The sequence below is a fragment of the Talpa occidentalis genome, unplaced genomic scaffold, assembly GCF_014898055.3.
Source record: "Talpa occidentalis isolate TD23 unplaced genomic scaffold, MPIMG_talOcc4v2.1 talOcc4.14, whole genome shotgun sequence".
Lineage (NCBI taxonomy): Eukaryota > Metazoa > Chordata > Mammalia > Eulipotyphla > Talpidae > Talpa > Talpa occidentalis.
In genome coordinates this window covers 15,027,910-15,050,004 of record NW_023601433.1, presented here as the reverse complement: position 1 = coordinate 15,050,004, position 22,095 = coordinate 15,027,910, and the positions used below count along the sequence as shown (strand labels likewise).

The following is a 22,095-nucleotide window of genomic DNA, read 5'->3' as shown; positions in this document are numbered from 1 at the left end:
TAATACAGCTACACTTTCTTTTGATTATTATTAACATGTTATATTTTTTCTCATATACTCACATTTAATATACATGTCTTTAGACTTAAAGGGAATCTTATATTTTGAACTGCTCTCAGTCTCTTTTAATGGGTGCATTTAGACCATTGATGTTTAAACTGATTATTGATATAGTTGGATTAATAGATACTGTATTTGTTACTGTTCTCTGCGTATTGCCCTTATTCTTCATTCCTGTTTCTGTCTTTTAGTTTTCTGCCCTTTGTGGTTTTACTTGAGCATTTATAAGATTCCATTTTCTTTTGTTAATATAATGCTTATCCTTCTTAATTGCTTCTTCAGTAGTTGTTCTAGAGTTTACTAAGTAGACATTTCTGTCTAATCCTTGGCCACTTTCAAATAGCACTACATGCCATTGAGTGTCTTATAAGAAAGTCCTAATTGCTTCCTCCTACCCCTTTTTGTAATTACTGTCATTCGTTTCACTTATATATAAACACAAATATATATATTCATATACACATGTAAATATTCATAATCAAGTACATATTTGGTCTTGTTAGAACAATAAGAAAGAAGTTTTTATTTTACCTTTACTTAATCATTCAGTAGTTTTCCTCTCTTTATGTAGATTCCACTTTCTGATATATCATTTTCCTTTCCTAAAGAATTTTTTTAAAACAATTTCTTTTAAGGCAGATCTACTGACAAGTTCTCAATATTTATTTGTTTCAGAGAGCCTTTAGTTCTCCACTTTGAAAGATTACGTCACGGCACACATTTCTAGGTCGGTGTTTTGTTTTGGGTTTTTTCCCTCAGTACTTTAAAATACTTCATTCTGTTCTTGTTTGTGTGGCTTCTGAGAAGTCAGATATGATTATTTTTGTAGACAGCTACAATATTTTTGTATAAAGTGTTTTCTATCTTTGGCTTTTTTCAGAGTTTTTCTTTTGTCTTTAGTTATGTAGTTTGAAAATGATATGCCTGAGGTGTAGTTCCTTTTACCCTGTTTTGTTGTTGCTGTTTGTTTTTGTTTTGTTTGCTCCTTGAGGTCTAATGTTGATTTCAGGTCTTCCCCTTTAATATAGGTATTTAATGCTATAAACATCCCTCCTCATACTGCTTTTGCTGCACCCCAAACATTTTGCTGTGTTACATTGTCATTTATCTCAAGATACTTCCTATACTCTGGTCTAGTTTTTCTTTGATTGATTATTTGTTAAATACTGGATTGTTTCATTTCTACATATTTGTGGATATTCTAGTTTTCCTTTTGTTTTTGATTTATAGCTTCATTCTATTGTGATCAGGAAAGATACTTGGCATAATACCAATTTTAAACTTAAGACTTGTTTTGTTGCATAACATTTGATCTCTCCTGGAAAATATTCCATAAGCAGTTGAGAAAATGGTACTTGTTCTGCTATGTAGAGTGCCTTCTAGGACGGGGCCATCGTTTTTTGGTGTGTCTACATTTGAAAAAACAGTCACCTCTCTTTAGACTGGCCCTTAGAGAGAAGGCTGTCATGCTTGTTGAGGTTCTTGGTATGCCTACTACTTTGCAGGGAATGTGCCACCCCTAGACTTGTGCTTGTCATTTACCAATTGAAAAAAGTTTGGTGGTTTCTTTTCCAGAAGTTTACAGCCTTTTGCTCCCTCTTGTGTCTGTCTATGGTACTTCAAGGTCTCTGGTGCTGCAACAGGCTGGGGAATTGTCTTTAGTTTTCTGCAGCTCCATGCTCCCCTTCCCCTGCTGCCACCATCCCCACACCCCATCCTTTGTATCCTGGCTCCCTCAGTGTTTCAAATCAGGCAGGAAAGAAACTGGCCCCTTAGGCGGTCCCTGAAAAACTAGAAGGTTAGACATAATTCTACCTCTCATTTTCTTTCCCAAGTGTGAAGCTGTGAGTTGGTCATTGTCTCTCCCTGTAAGCTTTGGCAGCTGGGGGTGGGTTGAAGCAATTGAAATGAAACAACTCTACTTACATGTTTCAGTATGACTGGCCTTGACTTTGAGCTTACCTAGGGTACTGCAACTTTCTAGCGGGTTTATTAGAGGGCTCATAAAGGGTTTTTTTGAACCATATGTAAGTGTTTTTGTGAGGGAATGAGTTGCAGGGCTTCTTTTTCCTCCATTTCGCTGATGGTTCTCCTGGATAGTTCTTCGTGTTCAGATAAATTTAGTATTTCTGCAGTTCAGTTGGTAGAAGGAACATGTCTACAGGTTCATTTATCATCTGTATTAACTAACTTTGATGTACAAAATCATCTTTAAGTTCAAACATCACTGTTAAGTCTTTTCTTACCTTAATATGTACTCAACAGTGTATATAAAAGTAAGTATTCTAACAACTACAGGGTTTTCTAAGCTCCCCAGCTCCCTAAAAGATTACTTTATAAGAGTGATTCAAATATATAGAATGCAGATTTATCAACCAGCCAGATCTTTATCACAGAATTTACAATATATTGCCTGGTTAATGGTAGGTACGCATATGTATAATTAGTCAAGAAAGTATTTTTTTCTGTCTTAATTGTCTTTGGATCAGAAACAAGATTATCAAAATATATTTTATGATTATTAGAGAATTTAACAGGCACACTACAGTAATGGTGTTGTGTATTTTGTGTTCCTTTCCCTTTAGGATCTTATTTGAAGGGGAGGTAGAGGTATTTTAGTTTTTATTATAATTTCCCTATAAAACATGGCGCTCTATACAAACAAAAGCAGGTTTTTTGTTTTTTTTTTTAAGTAAGTAATTTCATATACAAATTTAGTTCTATAATTTTACTTTGTGTTTACTCTGCAATAAGCACTTTGGGCATTGAGATTATAAAGCTCAATACAGCAATACTTAAGGGTTATTGTTAAACATTTCTAACAGTAAAAAGGCAACTATTTAACTTTGTTTTCATGAAAACATTTTTTTCCCTATAGCTAATGGCTTGTTGGTTGGTTCATTGTAGTGATACGTATACCATTGAAGATTTTGCTCTTGAACTAATTTAATAATTCATTTCCATTATAACAGACTTAACCTTAAACCTGAACATATCTTTTATCAGATTTATTTCTATTGGTTCTAATGATATTTAGAATATCATAGTTCACTCTTCAAGAATTTTTACAATAAATGTAACTTTGGGGAAGGGTATGGAGTGTTTGCAAAAGCAGCATCCTGAAAGGAACAGACATATTCCACTTAACTTTGAGAAACAGGTAAGCAGTGGCTCTCAGCATTATAGATTGATTAAAAAAGCCTTGAGCCCTTTCTGTTTCATTTCTGGCATCTCAATTACTCACATATTCATTGGACTTTATCTTCAGTTAACATTGCTGTACTTAACATTTGTAATACCCTTTTTGATCTTTGCCTTTTTGTCACTTTTTACTATTGTACACTTCATTCATCATTAGTTTTCATCACTCCTTTTTTTCCTGTCCTCCTTGTTTTTAACTCTCAGATCTGTTTGCTTGTTAACTGACACAGCTTCACTTTCTGACAATTGCTGTTTTATTACTTCATTTCTTAGTTCTTTATTCATCGCTTATTTTTCCAACTACCTATTACGTTCAATGTAAGATCTTTTTCAATTTCCACTACCTGTGTTGTTGGCAGTCATTTAATGGTTCTAACCCAAGTGGTTTGCCTTTGGTATAGGAACATTTAACATACTAACATACTTTCCTAGTATTTTTCTGCTTCACAGGTAAATTAAGTTGCTCCATATAGTCACGGTCAGATTATAATTTATTTTCTTTATTATTATAGTGCTTTTTTGGTTTGCTTTGAGAAATATTGGACTATTCTGAAAATTGGACTTCAGTGGTATTTATGCCACTGATGACACTGATACTAGTTTTTCCTTTTTTCTCCACTGGTGCCTGAAACCATTTCCCCTGACAACTGAACTGCTAATATGTTAAGGTATGGTAACAGTGCTTTTGAAAGCTTTCAAACATACAGTGAAGTTGTAAGAATTTTACAATTGATACTGTGTGCCTACCACCTAGATTTCTACCCATTAATACTTACATTGCTTTAGCACATATTCATATTTCTATGTCTTTTTTTTTAATTTGAGGTATCATTTATTTACAGCATTGTATGTTAGTTTTAGAGAGGATAAGTTCACACCTCTTCAGATCTGTGTTACTACTCCACACCCACTGCCACATTACCCATAGTCCTCCTTTATAGTACATTGGGCTCCTGCCCTCCCCTTCTAGTAGCCTCAGTTCAGTCTTTTTTTTCAATTAATGCATTTCAAATTTATTGCTGACATCAGTATACTTTTTCTTTTCTAGAGCACCTTTGGCTGTTCAGTATGATTTATTTCATAAACCATTTATTTGTAAGGCTCTCTCACTAATTCAGAATTAAAATAAGTAAATGGAAAGTGTTATAAATGCTTAAGTATTTTCATGTATCATCTTTAATTTGTACTCTTAAGCTTGACCTTTATTATTAACAATAAGAAAGGTATCTGTTTATAGCAAATCAACATACTTTAATAAAACAATTTGTTGAATAATAAAAAAACGTTGATGAGGTGTGAGGAGATAAATGGAAAGTAAGCCAGAGGTCCTCTTCTATAGTTATAATTATGAATGAGATAAGTTGTCACTAAACCTTTTAAAGACCTCTCTTTGTTTCTTTATTTTTTTCCTCCTCCTTTCTCTTCCCCTTCCCTCTCTCCTTTTCTTCTTCCCTTTCTCCTTCAATCATCTTGGGTAAAGATACACATTTTATTGTGTTGATTTGTTAAGGAAGTGGGAAGAGGCCATGTGATTACATGGAAGTATCACTGGAGGGCAGAGACAGCACAGGCTCTAAATTAAGGCTTAGAGAACTTTCTGTAAGGAGCTAGATGGTATTTATTTTAGGTTTTGCAGGCACATAGTATCTTAAAACTACTCAGCTCTACTGTTACAGTGCAAAAACAGCTGTAGATAGTATATAAATGAATGAGCTTGGCTATGTTCTAACAAGACCTTATGATTTTGAAATTTGAATTTCTTTTTTTTCTTTTTTTAAAATTAATTTTTTTTTACATCACTGTTGATTTTTAAACTGTTTGCTTCCTCTCACCCACTCATGTTCAGTCCCCACAGAGTTTCCTTCACCAATGCACCTGTGCACCATCACTTCAGTCCCTTGTATTCCTCTCTCCTTCCCGCTGATCCCTCTCCCGCCTCCTCCCTTGTAGAATGTCTCTGATTTGTAATTGTCTGTTTTTGCTTTGTTGTGTTTTGTACTATTATTTTTTTTTTTACACTGATGTCTTATTTGCTTCTCCTATATTCCTGCTATAAGTGAAACCATCCGTTATTTTTCTTTTTCTGGCTTATTTCACTGAGCATAATTCCTTATAGCTCCATCCATGTTGCTGCAAATGGCATGCATTATCTTTTTTGATTGCTGAATAATATTCCATTGTGTACATATACCACATCTTCTTGATCTAGTCATCTGTTTTGGGGCATTTGGTTTTACCTATTGTGAATAGTGCTACAATAAACATAGGGGTACAGGTGGTCTTTTGAATCAATGTTTTTGTGTCCTTTGGGTAGATCCCTAGGAGTGGAATTGCTGGATCATATGATAGCTCCATTTTCAGTAGACTAAGGAACCTCCAGACAGCTTTCCATAGTGGTTGGACCAGTTTGCACTCCCACCAGCAATGTAGGAGAGTTCCTTTTTTACACATCCTCGCCAACATTTGTTGTTGCTTGTTTTTTTGGTATGTGCCATTCTAACTGTTGTAAGGTGGTATCTCAGTGTGGTTTGATTTGCATTTCCCTGATTATAAGGGATATTGAACATTTTTTCATATGCCCGTTGGCCATTTGCAGAAATATGAATTTCATTTAATTTTTACATAACACAAATTTTTTTTCCCCCTGTTATTGCCAACTACTCAATATTGTAAACGTCTTTAAGGGCTATACAAACAGCTATAGATTTGGCCCACAATCTATGATTTAGTGACTCCTAATGTATAGAGATTAACCTTACAGAAGTTATTTACTAAAAAGTCATTATTAGTGTACATATTCCCAATTTAGAGATTTTTAGTATGCTCTAAATTAGATGGAACACAGAATTGCATGCTGAAAACTCAAAAATGAGGAAAGACGAAAAATGCTTAACATAGGTGATAGTATCAAGTATGTAGATGTTCTAGAACAGCCTCACTTCCCTCCTGTCTGGTCGGTGTAGCTGCTATTTCCAAGTATTGGGATAGAGAAGCACATCAGAAAGAGGGGCCTCATCTCCCCAATGGTTATTAAGTCTCCTGTTAGTGTTACTAAAAGCCCACTATTTGGAGTCAAGCCGGGGTTCAAATCTTCCTTATCATAGAATGACTTGTTAATGTAATTGTTTTGAGCATCAGCAGAATAAGGGTTATTATAGCTCATTCATAGACTTTTGAGGTGATAACTGTCCCAACAACATTAATGTGGTAACACTTATCTGGTGCTTGTTGGGTGCCGGGCAGTGTTCTAAGCACTTTATACATATCAGCTCATTTCATTCTCTCACCGCCATAATAATCCTCACGTATGCTATGCCATTTTAAAGATGAGGAAACTGAGAAACAGGAAGATTAAGTAACTCAAGGTAACATGGTCAATAAGTAGCAGAGTCAGCATGGGAACTTGGGTAGTTTGACCTCAGTGTAAGCCTTACCTGTTAGGATCTACTGTCTTCTAAAGTGCATAGCACATGCGGTCTTCCACAAATTATATATTAATTTTACAAATTATAATGGTAACTGTTCTTAAAGAAACATAGTGGGCTTGTTCGATACTAAATATCATGCATAAATATGAGATTCAAATTATAATTTTTGAAGTTTTTTACTTTTTTCAATTATATATTATTTATGGGATTTTTTTCCATAAATGTTTTTAATACTACTAATGTTAATGATTATATTGGAACAAATCAACTTCTGTAAGACAGTATAGTGGAAATTACTTGGAGGCAGAAGACCCTTAGACAGATTCCTTTGCTGGTCCTTGTTTTACACTTCCTTTGCACCTTCTGGGGTACATGATTTGACTCTCAGTTCTCTCTTGACTGTGGACTGAAGATAATCCTTAAAGTCATGGTGTTCAAATGAGATAATCTATGTTAGACACTTAGCAATATATTTAGTATATTATCAGACATTCAACAAATGCAAGTTCTTTGCCCACCTCCCTACTCTACGTAGAGTAATCTAAAATTTAGAACTAAAAGGAATCTTGCAGATGGGAAAATTAGGCCTAAACTGTTATTTGTCAGGCTCATTTAGCTACTTAAAAGCCTTGAAGGAGCTGTCACTTGTTGCGAGTCTTCGGATGTCTCAGTCTTGTCCTATTTCTTACTGTTCACCCTCCTTTTTGCATTAGATAGAGGCATTTATGTGTATAAATGGGATTTCTTTTGCTTGTTTAAGGAACAAAATCTGATATTCTTATTAAGAAAAACAGAGTATTTTGCTTTTTTTATTTTTGATAATCTAAAAAATAGGGATAATTTAGAAAATTTTGAGGACATGCAAATCATGTATATAAAGTTTTAAAATTATTAAGATTTTCCCCATTCATATTTGTTAACTTTTAATATATAAGTCACATGTTTAATATAAAAAAATAGATTAGAAGCAAAAGGAAGACTTTTAAAACCCATTTATCCACATTAAAGAAAATGAACTGTAAATATTTTGAAGTAAAAATTACTTTATGCTATTTTACTCTTAGTACTTTGTAACTAATTCTTGTCAGCTAGTGATATATGAGGAAGACTCTTTCTTGCCAAATTCTGATCTTGATCATTTTTATTTATTCCTTTGAGTAAATTGTTATCAGTTCATTTAAGTAATTCCCTGTTCTTGACCATGATAGTTTTTTTTTCCCAGATTTCATAGAAATAGCACTTTTTTGCAAAATCATCTAGGTAGTGTCCAAAAGTAGGACCTCTGATTCATATGCTACATTCTCTGATTCATTTTTAAGACTTGTTCATGTTCATAATTTTCCTCCAGAAAGGAGATACATATTTACATTCTCACTAGGAAAAGTTACTACAGTTTGGGAGAAGATGTCATTAACCTCCCGCTCTTGACTGAAGAATAGCAACTTGTGGTTGAATCTCAATTCTTCCTTATTTCTTTTTTGTATGTGAATCATATTTTGCATTTAAAAGATGACTTTTTCTCAAAATCATAGTTTACTTGGGAAATGTACCTATTAAAAGAGCTGACATCTCAACAGAGTTAGTAAGTTGTATTCTATTTTTTGTTCGTTTTTTATATTTTATTCTCTATATATTAGCATTTTAATAATTTGCTTAGTGAGATATCTGATATAGTAATTTCAAAAGTGGGGTTGTTTTCAGCTTCCTATAGTAAAATATTTTATCTTAAGTCATATTCAGGTAGTTTTTAAGTATGGGCTATTTGGGGGTGAGGAGGTTCTTTTTTCTGTTTGCATGCAATAGGTGGTAAATTTTCATGAAACATTTGAAAAATAGAAGCACCAGAATGAGTTGAATACCTTGATAAATTGAGAGAAAGACCTGCTTTTGAAACAAAACTGAACTTTGTCCTTCACCACTTATTTTTGTTGTTTAGTTTCTCATAATTAACAAGTATTAGCTCATGATTAACAAGTTGTAAACTGTAATGTCATTTGTCCTTACTTCTACATTTTTAGTAGGTATAATTATTACTAGTAAGATTATTGTTGGAACATTTTGAAAATTAAATTAGGTAAATTTTCTAAATATTATTTAATATTTGTAGTTTTTATATCCCTGTATGTGAATTTGACATCAAAAGGAGTAGATTTGAATTATGTTTCTTTGACTTTCAGTACACTACTTAAATTATGGTCATTTCATATTAGGTATTTTGATAGAAGCATGTATCTTAGAATTGAATAATACAGATAGATTAATATAGTCTCTTTCTTGCTTGATGAGACAAGTCCTTCCTTGGGATATTGATAGTTCTGCTGGAACAGGCATAAGAATCATTAATCTACAAACTTGCCCTCATAGGACTTAAAATATTCTATGTTCCTATGACATTGGATCAGTGAGGAGATTTAATGACACATTTTGGAGACATGATTGTATGCTTTGAACCACTCTTTTGTACAAGCTTTTGATACTTCATTTAGAAGTTCATTTTAAATTCCTCTAGATTTAATAGATAATTAGACAATTGAATACTTTAATAAATTAGTTGATCTACTAAGTAGGTAATTGATAATTGAGTAGATAGGTAAGATAATTGAAAAAAATAGAGGGAAGTTCTATGATAATTATACATCAAGTATTTACAAACAGTTGAAATAGCATAGTGATAACATAAAGGAAAGGTGGATTAAATAGACATTCATTTTATTAACTTTTAAATAACTTTTACCCAGTAACTCTTGTGTTTTTCAGCTGTTCTAAAGAAATTAAGCACATATATCATCAAATAATCTTTCCCTGTCTTTTTTTTAAATCAAAGGAAAGCATCTGCTATTAGATTAATGATTTTGATAAGCATTGACAGTCTTTATCATAGTATCTTGGGATACTATCAAATATTTCACCAGTACACAAGTATTTGTAAACATTGTGGAGCTCCATGTTGTACATTTCATCTTAATATGGAAGTTTATGATTTCAATGCTTGACTAACTTTTGCCTTGCTGATGGTCTGTTGAGCTTTGTATCTGAAAGCTGTACTAATCACTATGCTTATTGTTTGAATGTTTGGTACAGGAAGCGAGCAGCTGCAAAGCATCTAATAGAACGCTACTACCACCAGTTAACTGAGGGCTGTGGAAATGAGGCCTGCACGAATGAGTTTTGTGCTTCCTGTCCAAGTTTTCTTCGTATGGATAACAATGCAGCAGCTATTAAAGCCCTCGAGCTTTATAAGATTAATGCAAAACTCTGTGATCCTCATCCCTCCAAGAAAGGAGCAAGCTCAGCTTACCTTGAAAACTCAAAAGGTGCCTCTAACAACTGCTCTGAGATAAAAATGAACAAGAAGGATGGACCTAGAGATGATTTTAAAGGTAAGATATTCTATTATTAATGGAGAATTTTTGACTGGGAACTATACTGGAGATGAATAATGTGTGAGTTTTTGTTTGTTTTTGTTTTTGCCTAATTATGTGCTATTAGGACATGTTAAGTAGTGGAAGCATTGTGTGTTGGGGGGGGGTAAAAAACATACCAATAATTGAGTTAATGACTTAACTGCATCGTGCTATTTCAGTGTCCTCTAATTAGAAGCAGATTATACTCCAAAGCTCCTTTCTCAATGGATTGATTGGAACTTGTAAACATTTTCCACTAAGAAAAATGTATTAAGTGATAGTTAATCTCCTAAACTAGGTCGTAAAGTGTACTTAAGTTATAGAATATCTGACTAAACACCTGGGATAAGGAACCGCGCCACTATGTATAGGTAAAAGAAGCAGACAGAGGAAAGAAATGGTGGACTTTGCAATTTCTGAAGGGAAGGCGAAGTTTAATAATAAGAAAAATTCAGTTTTTTTCTAGTGTATTCTTCCTATATCTTGTTCACCTTCCCCCAGGTATTTGAGACATTCCTGCCAAATTTTTGCTTGCTAATGGGAGTCTTTATTTTTTTTAATAATTTATTTATTTTTATTTCTATCTTTTACATCATTGTGTAGTCTCCGTAAAATTCCCACCACCAGTTCACCTGTGAACCATCACCATAGTCCCTTGTGCTCTTCTCTTCCCTGTTTTGATCCCATTTCCCCCCTCCCTCACAGAATGTCTCTTATTTATGGTTGCCTGCTAGTTTTGTTTTTCCTGATCCCTTAGTTGGTTATTTTTTTTTCCTGATCCCTTATTTGGTTCCCCTATATTCCTCCTACAAGTGAAACCATTCGATATTTTTCTTTTTCCTTCTGGCTTATTTCACTGAGCATGATACCTTTAAGCTCTGTCCACGTTGCTGTGAATGGCATGAGTTTATCTTTTTTGATTGCTGAATAATATTCCATTGTGTATATATACCACATTGTTTTGATCCAGTCATCTCTTTGTGGGCATTTGGCTTGTTTCTATCTCTTATCTATTGTGAATAGTGCTGCAATAAACATAGGAGTGCAGATATCTTTTTGAATTAATGTTTTTGTGTCCTTTGGGTAAATTCATAGGATTGGAACTGCTAGGTCATATAGTAGCTCCATTTTTAGTAGTTTGAACCTCCACACAGCTCTCCATAGTGGTTGGACCAGTTTGCATTCCCACCAGCAGGATAGGAGAGTTCCTTTTTCTCCACATCCTCGCCAACAATTGTTGTCACCTGCTTTTTTAATATGTGCCATTCTGGGAGTCTTTACTTTAGGTCTTATTTTGTTTTCTGAATGATTCAGTATTCCAAAATTGTTAAAACTTTTTCATTCTTTTTCTTTCCCTCAGTGAAGATAATCTGTATTAGTAAAAAAGATAATCATATTTCTGAATGACTGACAGGGCACACTACCAGATGTAATTATATTTTAAAAGAAGTTTTTTGTTTCAGGAATATATAAATTAGAGAATTACCCCTAAAGTTTTCAGTAGCATCAATTGGATCAAGTTTAAATGGATGAGTGAAATGGAATTGTGTCATAGTTTCTACTTTATTTCCACAGTAAAACTGTTTTCATAACTTTACACAACTTTATTGCTTTAAAATATAGTTCTGTTACATGAATTAGCTCACACACTGGATAAATACTGACTATTGTCATTATGTATAATGTGGAAATTACATTGACTCCATTATGCACATTTCCCAAGTCAGTCACCCCCACAGGGCAACAGGCACTGAATGTAGGATGTGCTGGCAAAGCTGAGTGCAGCCAGTTAGGAGGCTGTCTGTGTTACTACACATTCTTGGTTAACAACTTTATGATTTGTCAATTAAGAAGCATCATGTTTTACTTCATAACAGGATAGTTATTAATAATAAATATGTACTGTGTTTTGCTTATATTATAGAAACTTAGATAAGGGGGTTTTGCTTTGTGTCTTGTGTGAAGTTTTATAATTTTAAATTTCCAATTAAAATAATGGGAATTAAGTTCCACATGAGCAGTTTCACATTTTTTTTTTTTTTTTTTTTTTTTTTTATAGAGGCATGCTTTATTTATTTGTTTTCTGGTTTGTTTGTTTTTTGTTTATACATGCACTGGGTACAGTCAGAAGCGCGGGAGGGCGAGAGAATTCACCAGAGCCAGAGCGGGGAGCAGAGCAGGCAGAAGGACCGAAGTACACTGCTGAGGGGAGCAGCGGGCGCAGTTTCACATTTTTTAGGGGAAGAAATCACTGATGTTTAGCAGAAGATGACTATATATCTTTATGAGAACAAACCTGAGAATTAGTATTTAAAGAGTTTTAAGGCCCATAAAAGAAACATTGCAGGTAGCAGGGGCCACAACTCAGACTTGTAGTGAGATAAAAATTTGATGTTTTTGTGGTTCAGCTTTTGGAGGCTGTTCATTCTGTGATCAATTTAAATTTATATTGTCTTCTACTATGAAGTAAATATATTAAAACAAAGATAGGAATTCTATAAGAGATGGATTGAGAGGGAAGATGCATCTCAGAAAACTGCTATAAACTCTGACCCCTGGAATGCTTCCTGGCTTCAGAGATTCCTTGAAATTTTCTTTCCTTTCTTTTTTTTTTTTTTTTTTTTATTTCATTAAAATTTTAACTTGTTAACTTTGAAAATATTCTTGGTCTGGCCTTTCTTTGCCCCTCTCCTTTTTTTGCCTCTTATGGTATTGTGTCTTTATGAGGGGTAATTGGAGTAATAAGAAAACAAAATAAAACTCCCTTAGATTTAAATACTATACGCTGCAAAAATAATGATACTATATCAGTTTATCTTATAAAATTTGTATTAGAAGAAATATATCAGGAAGTTAGAATAAGCTTAACTTAACGAGATGGCCATTACCAGTATTTCAAATACTGAAGACTAGATGGGGAAAAGTGAAAGACTTCTGTGCTATTAAGGATGATCAAGACCATAATATTAAGTAGATCCTAGAAAGATCGCTGACTCACAAGACACAGTGGAAATTTATTTGTGACTTCTCTAATAGCCCAGACACTCTAGGTTGGCAGAGTTCTGCTTTGCATAGTCATGCAGCCATGTTCTTTAACATGTGGCTTCCAGAGCCATCCTGGAATATCATGCCATGAGCCAGGAGAAGAAAAATCTTGACCTGAAAGTAGGTAGTGCTTATCTGAAAAGACTGGGAAATGTAGCCCAACTCTAAGCTCAGGAAGAAAAGGAAACATGGTGAATGCATAGTGTAGTCTCTTTAACTTGTCTGCTCATAAGTTCTGTTTTTCTCATCCTATTTGTTACTGCTCAGTAACTATTTCCTGTCACTCTGTAAATTGTATTCCCACACGACTCTTGGGTACATAAGTCAGTGTCTGTTAACTTCAGAGCTTATGAGAAATGGTATATTCTTCTCAGTCACACACTCATTTCCAGAATAACCACCCTGGAAAAAACTGAGAAGTCAAAAGGAATTAGTTTGCTTTTAATGCATACAGAGGTAGGACAAGAGCTATTTTCAAAAGAGGATGCTGGGAAAATATTTCTTAAAATCTCACCTTCTTAGTCATTTGGGAATAGAGTGGTGACACAGGGAAGAAACTTCTCAGAATAGTAGTTTTTCTACGCTAAGGTTGTAAGAGGTGCATTGTGATGAATCAGCATGGTAGCTTGTTCATTGTACAATTAAAGTAGCATGTTAATATATACTATGATTTTGAAGAGAACTTAAACTGTTTCAGGCTCATTAAAAGCTATGTACTATTGAAAGAATATAAAAGAATGGGTGAGATTGTTGTTACTCGCACTCCACTGAGAAAATAGGTAAGCATGCTATTGTTTGTTGAGCTAAATATTAGCTACTTTTTTTAGGTTGTGAGTCATAAATGGTACTGACAATAGAATGGTAGGCTATTTTACTTTTCACTAGAACTTATTGAAACAAAGTTTCAATGCATGTATGATGCATGTATTATGAAAATAAATGTTCTCTTTTTTCCCCATAATTTTCTAGATGTGACCTACCTAACAGAAGAGAAGGTGTATGAAATTCTTGAATTATGTAGAGAAAGAGAGGATTATTCCCCTTTAATCCGCGTTATTGGACGAGTTTTTTCTAGTGCTGAAGCATTGGTACAGAGCTTTCGGAAAGTCAAGCAACATACTAAGGAAGAATTAAAATCTCTTCAAGGAAAGGATGAAGACAAGGATGAAGATGAAAAGGAAAAAGCTGCATGTTCTGCTGCTGCTATGGAAGAAGATTCAGAAGCATCTTCCTCAAGGATAAGTGATAGCCCACAAGGAGATAACAACTTACAAAAACTAGGCCCTGATGATGTATCTGTTGATATTGAGGCCATTAGGAGGGTCTACACCAGGTTGCTCTCGAATGAAAAAATAGAAACTGCCTTTCTCAATGCACTTGTATATTTGTCACCTAATGTGGAATGTGACTTGACGTATCACAACGTATACTCCCGAGATCCTAATTATCTGAATTTATTCATTATTGTAATGGAGAACAGAAATCTCCACAGTCCTGAATATCTGGAAATGGCTTTGCCATTATTTTGCAAAGCAATGAGTAAGCTACCGCTTGCAGCCCAAGGAAAACTGGTTAGACTCTGGTCTAAGTATAATGCAGACCAAATTCGGAGAATGATGGAAACATTTCAGCAACTTATTACTTACAAAGTCATAAGCAATGAATTTAACAGTCGAAATCTAGTGAATGATGATGATGCTATTGTTGCTGCTTCAAAGTGCTTGAAAATGGTTTACTATGCAAATGTAGTAGGAGGAGAAGTGGACACAAATCATAATGAAGAAGATGATGAAGAACCCATCCCCGAGTCTAGTGAATTGACGCTTCAGGAGCTATTGGGAGAGGAAAGAAGAAACAAGAAAGGTCCCCGAGTGGACCCATTGGAAACTGAACTTGGTGTTAAAACTCTAGATTGTCGAAAACCACTTATCCCTTTTGAAGAGTTTATTAATGAACCACTGAATGATGTTCTAGAAATGGATAAAGATTATACTTTTTTCAAAGTGGAAACAGAGAACAAATTCTCTTTTATGACCTGTCCCTTTATACTGAATGCTGTCACAAAGAATTTGGGATTATATTATGACAATAGAATTCGTATGTACAGTGAACGAAGAATCACTGTTCTCTACAGCTTAGTTCAAGGACAGCAGTTGAATCCATATTTGAGACTCAAAGTCAGACGTGACCATATCATAGATGATGCACTTGTCCGGGTAAGTTGAGCTACTGTTTAAAAATTAGTACTAAATCAAATACCTGATGTTAGGAACCGTGTGGGTATGGTTCAGTGGATGCAAAAAATACATAGCATAGGAACATAGAGGCACTTTTATTGCAATTTTATTATATTTTTATTAAGTTTGTGATATTTGTGTTGCCCCTGTCCAAGTTTATAAAGGTGTTACACAGAGTATTGAATTGTCTTACATAATGATCACTATCTCTTTGGGAAAAAAATACATTTTTTTAAATAATGACAACCCCTAAATTTTCTCCATTAAGAAGGGAAGTAGATATTTGGGAAACACCATCCCACCAAAATATGGAATGTGGAGGTACTTAATAATAAGTATGAAAGTCAATGCTTAGCTGGGAAAAGTGGTATAATAAAACCATACCATAAAATAATAAGTGGTATCCAAACATTGCATCATGTCTAATTTAGAGTTGCATTATTGTAACATTGATGAAGGGACCCAGACAGGTTGGTATTTGATACTAGTGAGGGCTCTCTAGTATCAGTTCCTGCTGGTCACTCCCGATATCCTTGTATGCCACTGTTATGATTGTGGTGACTTTTTCCCACTTAAATGTTCATAGGGACTATCATGGGTGTGGGAGTTGGCTGGAACGTCCAGAAAAAATAGCAACTATACTAACAGTCTTGCTATCAGTGGTGTCTGTAGCATCATTCCAGGCTAGGGAGATTGAGTTGAGAGAATACTGGGAACTGTTTCTCTAAATGAGCTGCCTTTTGTTTATTCCTTCCCTCACAGAAAATAAGAATTTCAGTGCCCCTACTTAAGAATGCAGTCCTGATCAAAAGACAGAAACCAATTACCAGTCATTTACATACCAAAATTTGCATTTGTTTTTTGCAGGATCTCTTTGTATTTATAATATTGAATGTACCCATCATTACTGATTTTTATTAACTTCAATAAAACTTAATGTAACTAAAATTAAAATATTCAACCTTCTATACTACTAAGGGATAAGAATCCCTAACACAGATGACTAGGAAATAGTGACATTTATTTTAAAATATATTTTAGTTGCAGAATGGATTTGCCTAAATCTGAAAATTCATAAATCTGTAAACCATTGGAAAAATTGATTGCCATCCTAGAAATTTAAAAGTTGCAGAGGTTCTGTGCCTACTTTCTTTGTTACTGTTTTTTTTTAAGTACTGAATATATATTTTTGAGGAAAAATTAAATTAAGCAACTTAAACAGTTTTTCAACAGAGATTGAAAGGGGCATTAACTGTTGAGTAATTATCATTGCTTGCTTTCTGGTGTCCTTTTTATTTTGCTTATATAGTTTCAAGCTGCATTAGTAGTATTATACTTACTAAATGTTCATTGGGCAGCCAATAACATATTTTTACATAGTCTAGCAGATTGTATAAGGATGTAAGCAAATTTTAATTTTAACTTTCTTCCTCTTTTTTTTTTTTTTTTTTTTGTAGTAACACAATGCAAAAAGATTAGGGGAAAAAAAGCATTAAAATGGGTCTTAAAAGTCAAATTGATAATCTACTTATTTTTAAAAGATTCGTAGCAGGTAATGGTTTTGATAAGTTGTGTTAGTAACAAAAAGTATAGTTTACAACAAGTGGTAGTTTAAGATCGTATTCCCAGGTTAATTTCTCAAGACAAATGATAGATTTTGAACATCTTATCTCCCAAGGATCTACTTTGCTTTTTTAAAGCCTTGTTTTTCCTTTTGTATCAGTTTGGCAGAGTAATCTGTTGAGTACTGACTTCTAACCTGCTAATTTTGAAATATAGAATAGGGTTGGGAATAAAAGAGGAAATGAGAAACTTTGCAGTAAATTTAATATTAATAATTAAATATTTAAAGTTGCAGGATCCTAAACTTTAAGAACTAAAAGGAGCCTTGGAGTTCATCTATTCATCAGTTTATAAAAGCCCAGAAAACAGTGACTACAAATGTGACACTCTTGAGTATATTTTCTTCTTATTTTTTAGTTGTTAATTATAGGTAAGACTGACTCTTGGAGGGAGAGGTAATAACATTGAATAATTATAGATTTTTTTTCTAAAAGGAAAAATATATCCATTGCTTTCATGTACCATAAAATTTGAACCAGAGTCACAGATTATTTCCTAACAAGTTTTTAGAGGAACTAACTACCTTTGGTGATGATTAAGAGAAGAATTAATGTTTCCTGATTTTTGAACCCAAGCTATGATAGATGTATTACTACCAAGAAAGAAAGACATGCTCCAATTAGGTGTGAGATACTATCAGTTGTACGGTATATCTTAGTTTCAGAACTGTTAAAGTACAAAAACAAAAATGTGAATTTTAGAGTCAATGAAACAGGATAAAATATAAATTGTCTCTCCACAAATGGATATTTCAAGATCACTTAAAAACTACTGCCACGCCCTTTCTTGATTTGGCATTACCCCAAATATCTAAACTTTATATTTAAGATATAAAAAAATTTCTTTTTTATAGAGAGCTAAAAAAAGTTAAATATATATGTATAAGTTAAAAATCTTATTCTAGTCAGTGGTTTAAATGCATCCCCTAGCAAAGTGTTAACCGTAGAGTCTAATAAGTTGACTAAGGTAATTTTAATCAGCCATGCTTATGAATTCTGGGTATTCTTAAGTATTAAGTTTTGGTCTACTTTATCTCATTATTACCTCTACGTTAATTTTTAAGGGATTTTTTCCAACTAATAACAAGGATGGATTTCACATGAATGACAGCCCAGAATAGGGTAAGATTCTGAAAGATAGGGATTTCCTTTTATTTTTGTAAAACCTGGCTGTTTGTTTTATACTGAGGTGTAATCCTACTTAGGTGATCTGGCAGTGCTTTGATATCAGACCACTTTTTAAGAAAATGATCTCTAGTATTTCATTACCATGGCCAGTTAAAAATTCAGAAATTAAAAATCACTTTATCCAACAATTGATGAGTTCAAGAGTCTTAGTAAGAAGAGAAAGACATATAAAGAAGAGGTGGATATCATTACATCCAGTCTATATTTGTTTACTTATCTCCAGTAATCTGTCTTTTGCAAATCTCCATATAATTTAATATAAAATATACCCTATTTTAAGAAAACATACACACACACATAAATTTAAGTCTATATACTAAGTGAATTTACATACACATACAAATTCTTTTCAGAATGTTCACTGATACATTCCTCTAATTTCCAAATATTCAAGACAACTTTTGATTTTAAAAATTCAGTTTCAAATGGTATGTATATATTACATAGTGATATGCTTTTATGCCTATATAATTCCTAAATCACTCTCTGCTTGAACAATGGATTAGAAGTGAGTTTTTAAAGAAAAAATAAATGCAGTCCCTTTGTCAAAATGATAATGATTACATTTTATATGTTTATTACCAGAATTATTAGCGATTAAGAAGAGTAGGCTACCCATGCGTACATAAAAGATTGAGTATTTTACAGAACCACTTAGGTCTTTGTGAGAACAATCATCTAAAATAGTGGAAATTTTCACCTGTATAATTTAGTTGCCACCTGTTTTTCAAATCATTCTTTTTATTTACTTTTGAATAAATCCTGATTCTGAAAGTAATATATAAACATATATATTTATTGTAAAAATAGTAAGTACAAGAAAACAAAGAAGAAAATAAAAATCAATCAATTTTAGAAAAGATTATTGCTAGTTATCAGGAGAGAGAGAAAAGCATTGTAGTTACAAGCTTGCTGGATTAGAATCTTTGTTCTATCATTGACTAACCCTGAGTTGAGCAAGTTAGCATCAACTTCCAACCTCTATCTATCTCAGGGTCTTTATCTATTAAATGGAGTTAATAATACTGGTTGTATAATCTTGGTATGAAGACTAAATTAGTTGGTATATCTAAAATGCTTAGAATAGTGCCCTAACATGTTTATCACTGCTATTGTTATTACTAGAATATTTTTGTTCTGTAATATCTCGGTCTTCAGGTTTTTAGGCAAGCCTGAAAAATATTTTAGAGCCAGTGAAATAAAGATAACAGCAAGAGCTAGTACTCATAAGTCTTTGTTGTGCAGAGAATGCATCTAAGCGCATTAAATATATTATTTATGAAATTACAATATATTCATTTTATAGGTAAAACTGAGAGAGATAAAGTCATATAGTTTATAGTTGCAATTCTAGGAAATACTGCATTAAGTTATTTTGACATTCAAGGTGGGGAGCAGAGAGTAGTGACTGTGAATGTCTAAGCATGTAATATTTTAATAATTGTCATTTGGAATGTCTCAGATGGTATTGAAAGAGTAGCACATAGGGCTTTTGAATTCCATAGATCACATTGAAGTAGAGGGAGTTAGCTCTCACTAATAAATGTTAATAAGAGCTATAGAGAAAATAATCTGTAAATATATATATATATATATATAAATGGAATGCATTATACATGATATAAGCAGGTTAGTCTTTGTTTCGCAAAGGCATGTATAAACATCAACTTCCATTTCTTTAACAACCAGACAGGTGGTAAATGGGAGAAGGAAACTAGGAATGGTTTCTTTTGCAAAACTAGGATGTTGGCCTAAAGAGCCATCATTTAAGCTCCGATTTAGTCCTTAGAGGTCTTTATATTCTGTGGCTAGAAACAGGTTTCCAAATTGAACTATTTTTTTCCTGTGGTCATTTTTGAGTCTTGGGCTAGGCTATATGTAAAATCAGATGGTGAATATCTTGTTCAAAGTATAAAGTTGTTCTAAAAGTAATTATATGATATGTTATCTTAATAATATTGCCCACTCTAGAACTCTCTGTTTCTTATTAAACCTTTACAACTTTGCAGTATATAGAGTATTATCCCTTTTTTTTTCTTTGCAAAGAGGAAATGAACTTAATTGAGTCGCTTGCTAAAGTTTAAAGGTTAAAAGTTGTATTAAATGACAGTTGTGACTAGAACAGACTATTCTGACTGAATTACAACAACATGTCTCAAAAATAAATTTTCTTCATATACAACTTGGCATAAAAAATGATTATATAAATGTTAGAGGTCACTGTGTATAAGGACAGACAATATTTAAAGCTAAAGATTCTAAATTCACAGAATCATAGACTCCAAAAATTGAAGGTGTCCAGGAGATCATTTTGGCTTTTGTTCTTAAAACATCTTTGACTGCAACTGCTAGTAAGAGATGATTAGGATCCCACTCCATGCATGCATAGATCTGTTTGTACATACAGTTGAAACAAAAGCTTCACAAAATAGTAGTTGCCTCTACTATGTGGAGTGCATTCTGATCCCCCCATTGTTGGTTGCAAACCATGAGATAGATAAAACTACTCACTTTTGAGTTGTATTTGGCAGTTAGAAAAACATTTGATTGAGTGCAAATGCTCTGATGCATGGATTTATGAGATTTTATATTATTATGCACTAGAATGTTCAAACTAGTCTTGTTACATAATGTAATTTTACTTTAGGACTATAGTATACTTATTCCAGCAATGTTTGAATTGCTCCCCCACCCAAAAAAAAAAGTTTAAAAAATTCTAGTTGGAATAGTTGCAACAACCTGAACACCTTTAGAAATGTTCTGGTTTGGCAAATTTTTAATTTTTTTTAAATTGCTTTTTACAGCTAGAAGGCCTTAAAGTCAATTTAGCAAATTAGTTGAAAGTTGAATGATCAATCAACCATACTGTTAGTAAATTTCAGATACATAAAAAACTCCCAGAGTAAATATTTCATATTAGAATCTAATGTTGATTTTATCAGTGTGAGATTTAGTGAGATTAAGATTTAGTGAGATCTAAGATACAAAATTTTATTTGATAAAAGGCTTATAGTTAAGAAATACTAGGTAGGGTTTGATAATTGCTAGAAGTTAATAGTAAGAATATGAGCAAGCATATGTCTTACCTGCTTTCAAAAAACTTTGGGTATAAGATGTTCTAATTTTTTAAAAGTTTGTAATTTATACTGAATGCTATTATAAGAGATCATAAGCTACTTCCGTAGCCAATGTATTTTTTATAATGAAATTATTTTACTGTATTTCTTCAGTATATAATCCAGTAAATAATTACTGCTGAGCATTTTTGATGTCAAACTTAAGTACTTCATTGTGTTTGCTGAAAATGATTGACTTTGAAGTAGTCACATGCATTTTGCTGTCTTGATTTCTTTTGTGTTCTGTCCTTATAGCCCAGGTATGTTATATATAAGTAACAGAAAATCTAATTCTGCACTGTATGTTAATTTCATAACAAATCAGTAGTTAGAAAGTAACCTTTTTACAATTCTATACCCCTTTCTTTTCGCTCCTATTTTTCCTTAATCTGTTTTTGCTCCCAGCCCTATTACTTGTTTTAATTTTTCTTCTTATTTTTGTATTGCTTTCATCCTAATACTGGCAGTCATCTTCTTTTCACTTTATCTTTTCACTTACTAGCTAGAGATGATTGCTATGGAAAATCCTGCAGACTTGAAGAAACAGTTGTATGTGGAATTTGAAGGAGAACAAGGAGTTGATGAAGGAGGTGTTTCCAAAGAATTTTTTCAGTTGGTTGTGGAGGAAATCTTCAATCCAGACATTGGTAAATATTTTAGTGATGATCATTGTATTATCTCTTTGAATTAATTTACATATATATATATTTGTAAATTTTCTGACTTATGAAGAGCAGCAACTGAAAGTTTGGGTATGGATTACTTAGAATCACAGACAATGATTGAATTTGTGG

General features: G+C 33.1%; 1 protein-coding gene across 5 annotated transcripts in view; it reads left to right on the top strand.

The window, feature by feature from the left end:
* UBE3A (ubiquitin protein ligase E3A) overlaps positions 1–22,095 on the top strand; it is a 66,736-nt gene that overhangs the window by 35,340 nt on the left and 9,301 nt on the right. For all 5 annotated transcript variants that reach the window (XM_037510113.2, XM_054694798.1, XM_037510115.2 and 2 more), the window contains 3 exons: positions 9,771–10,069; positions 14,108–15,354; positions 21,804–21,948. In XM_037510113.2, coding sequence (XP_037366010.1) covers positions 9,771–10,069; positions 14,108–15,354; positions 21,804–21,948 — 1,691 coding nt within the window. The remainder of the gene's footprint in view (positions 1–9,770; positions 10,070–14,107; positions 15,355–21,803; positions 21,949–22,095) is intronic.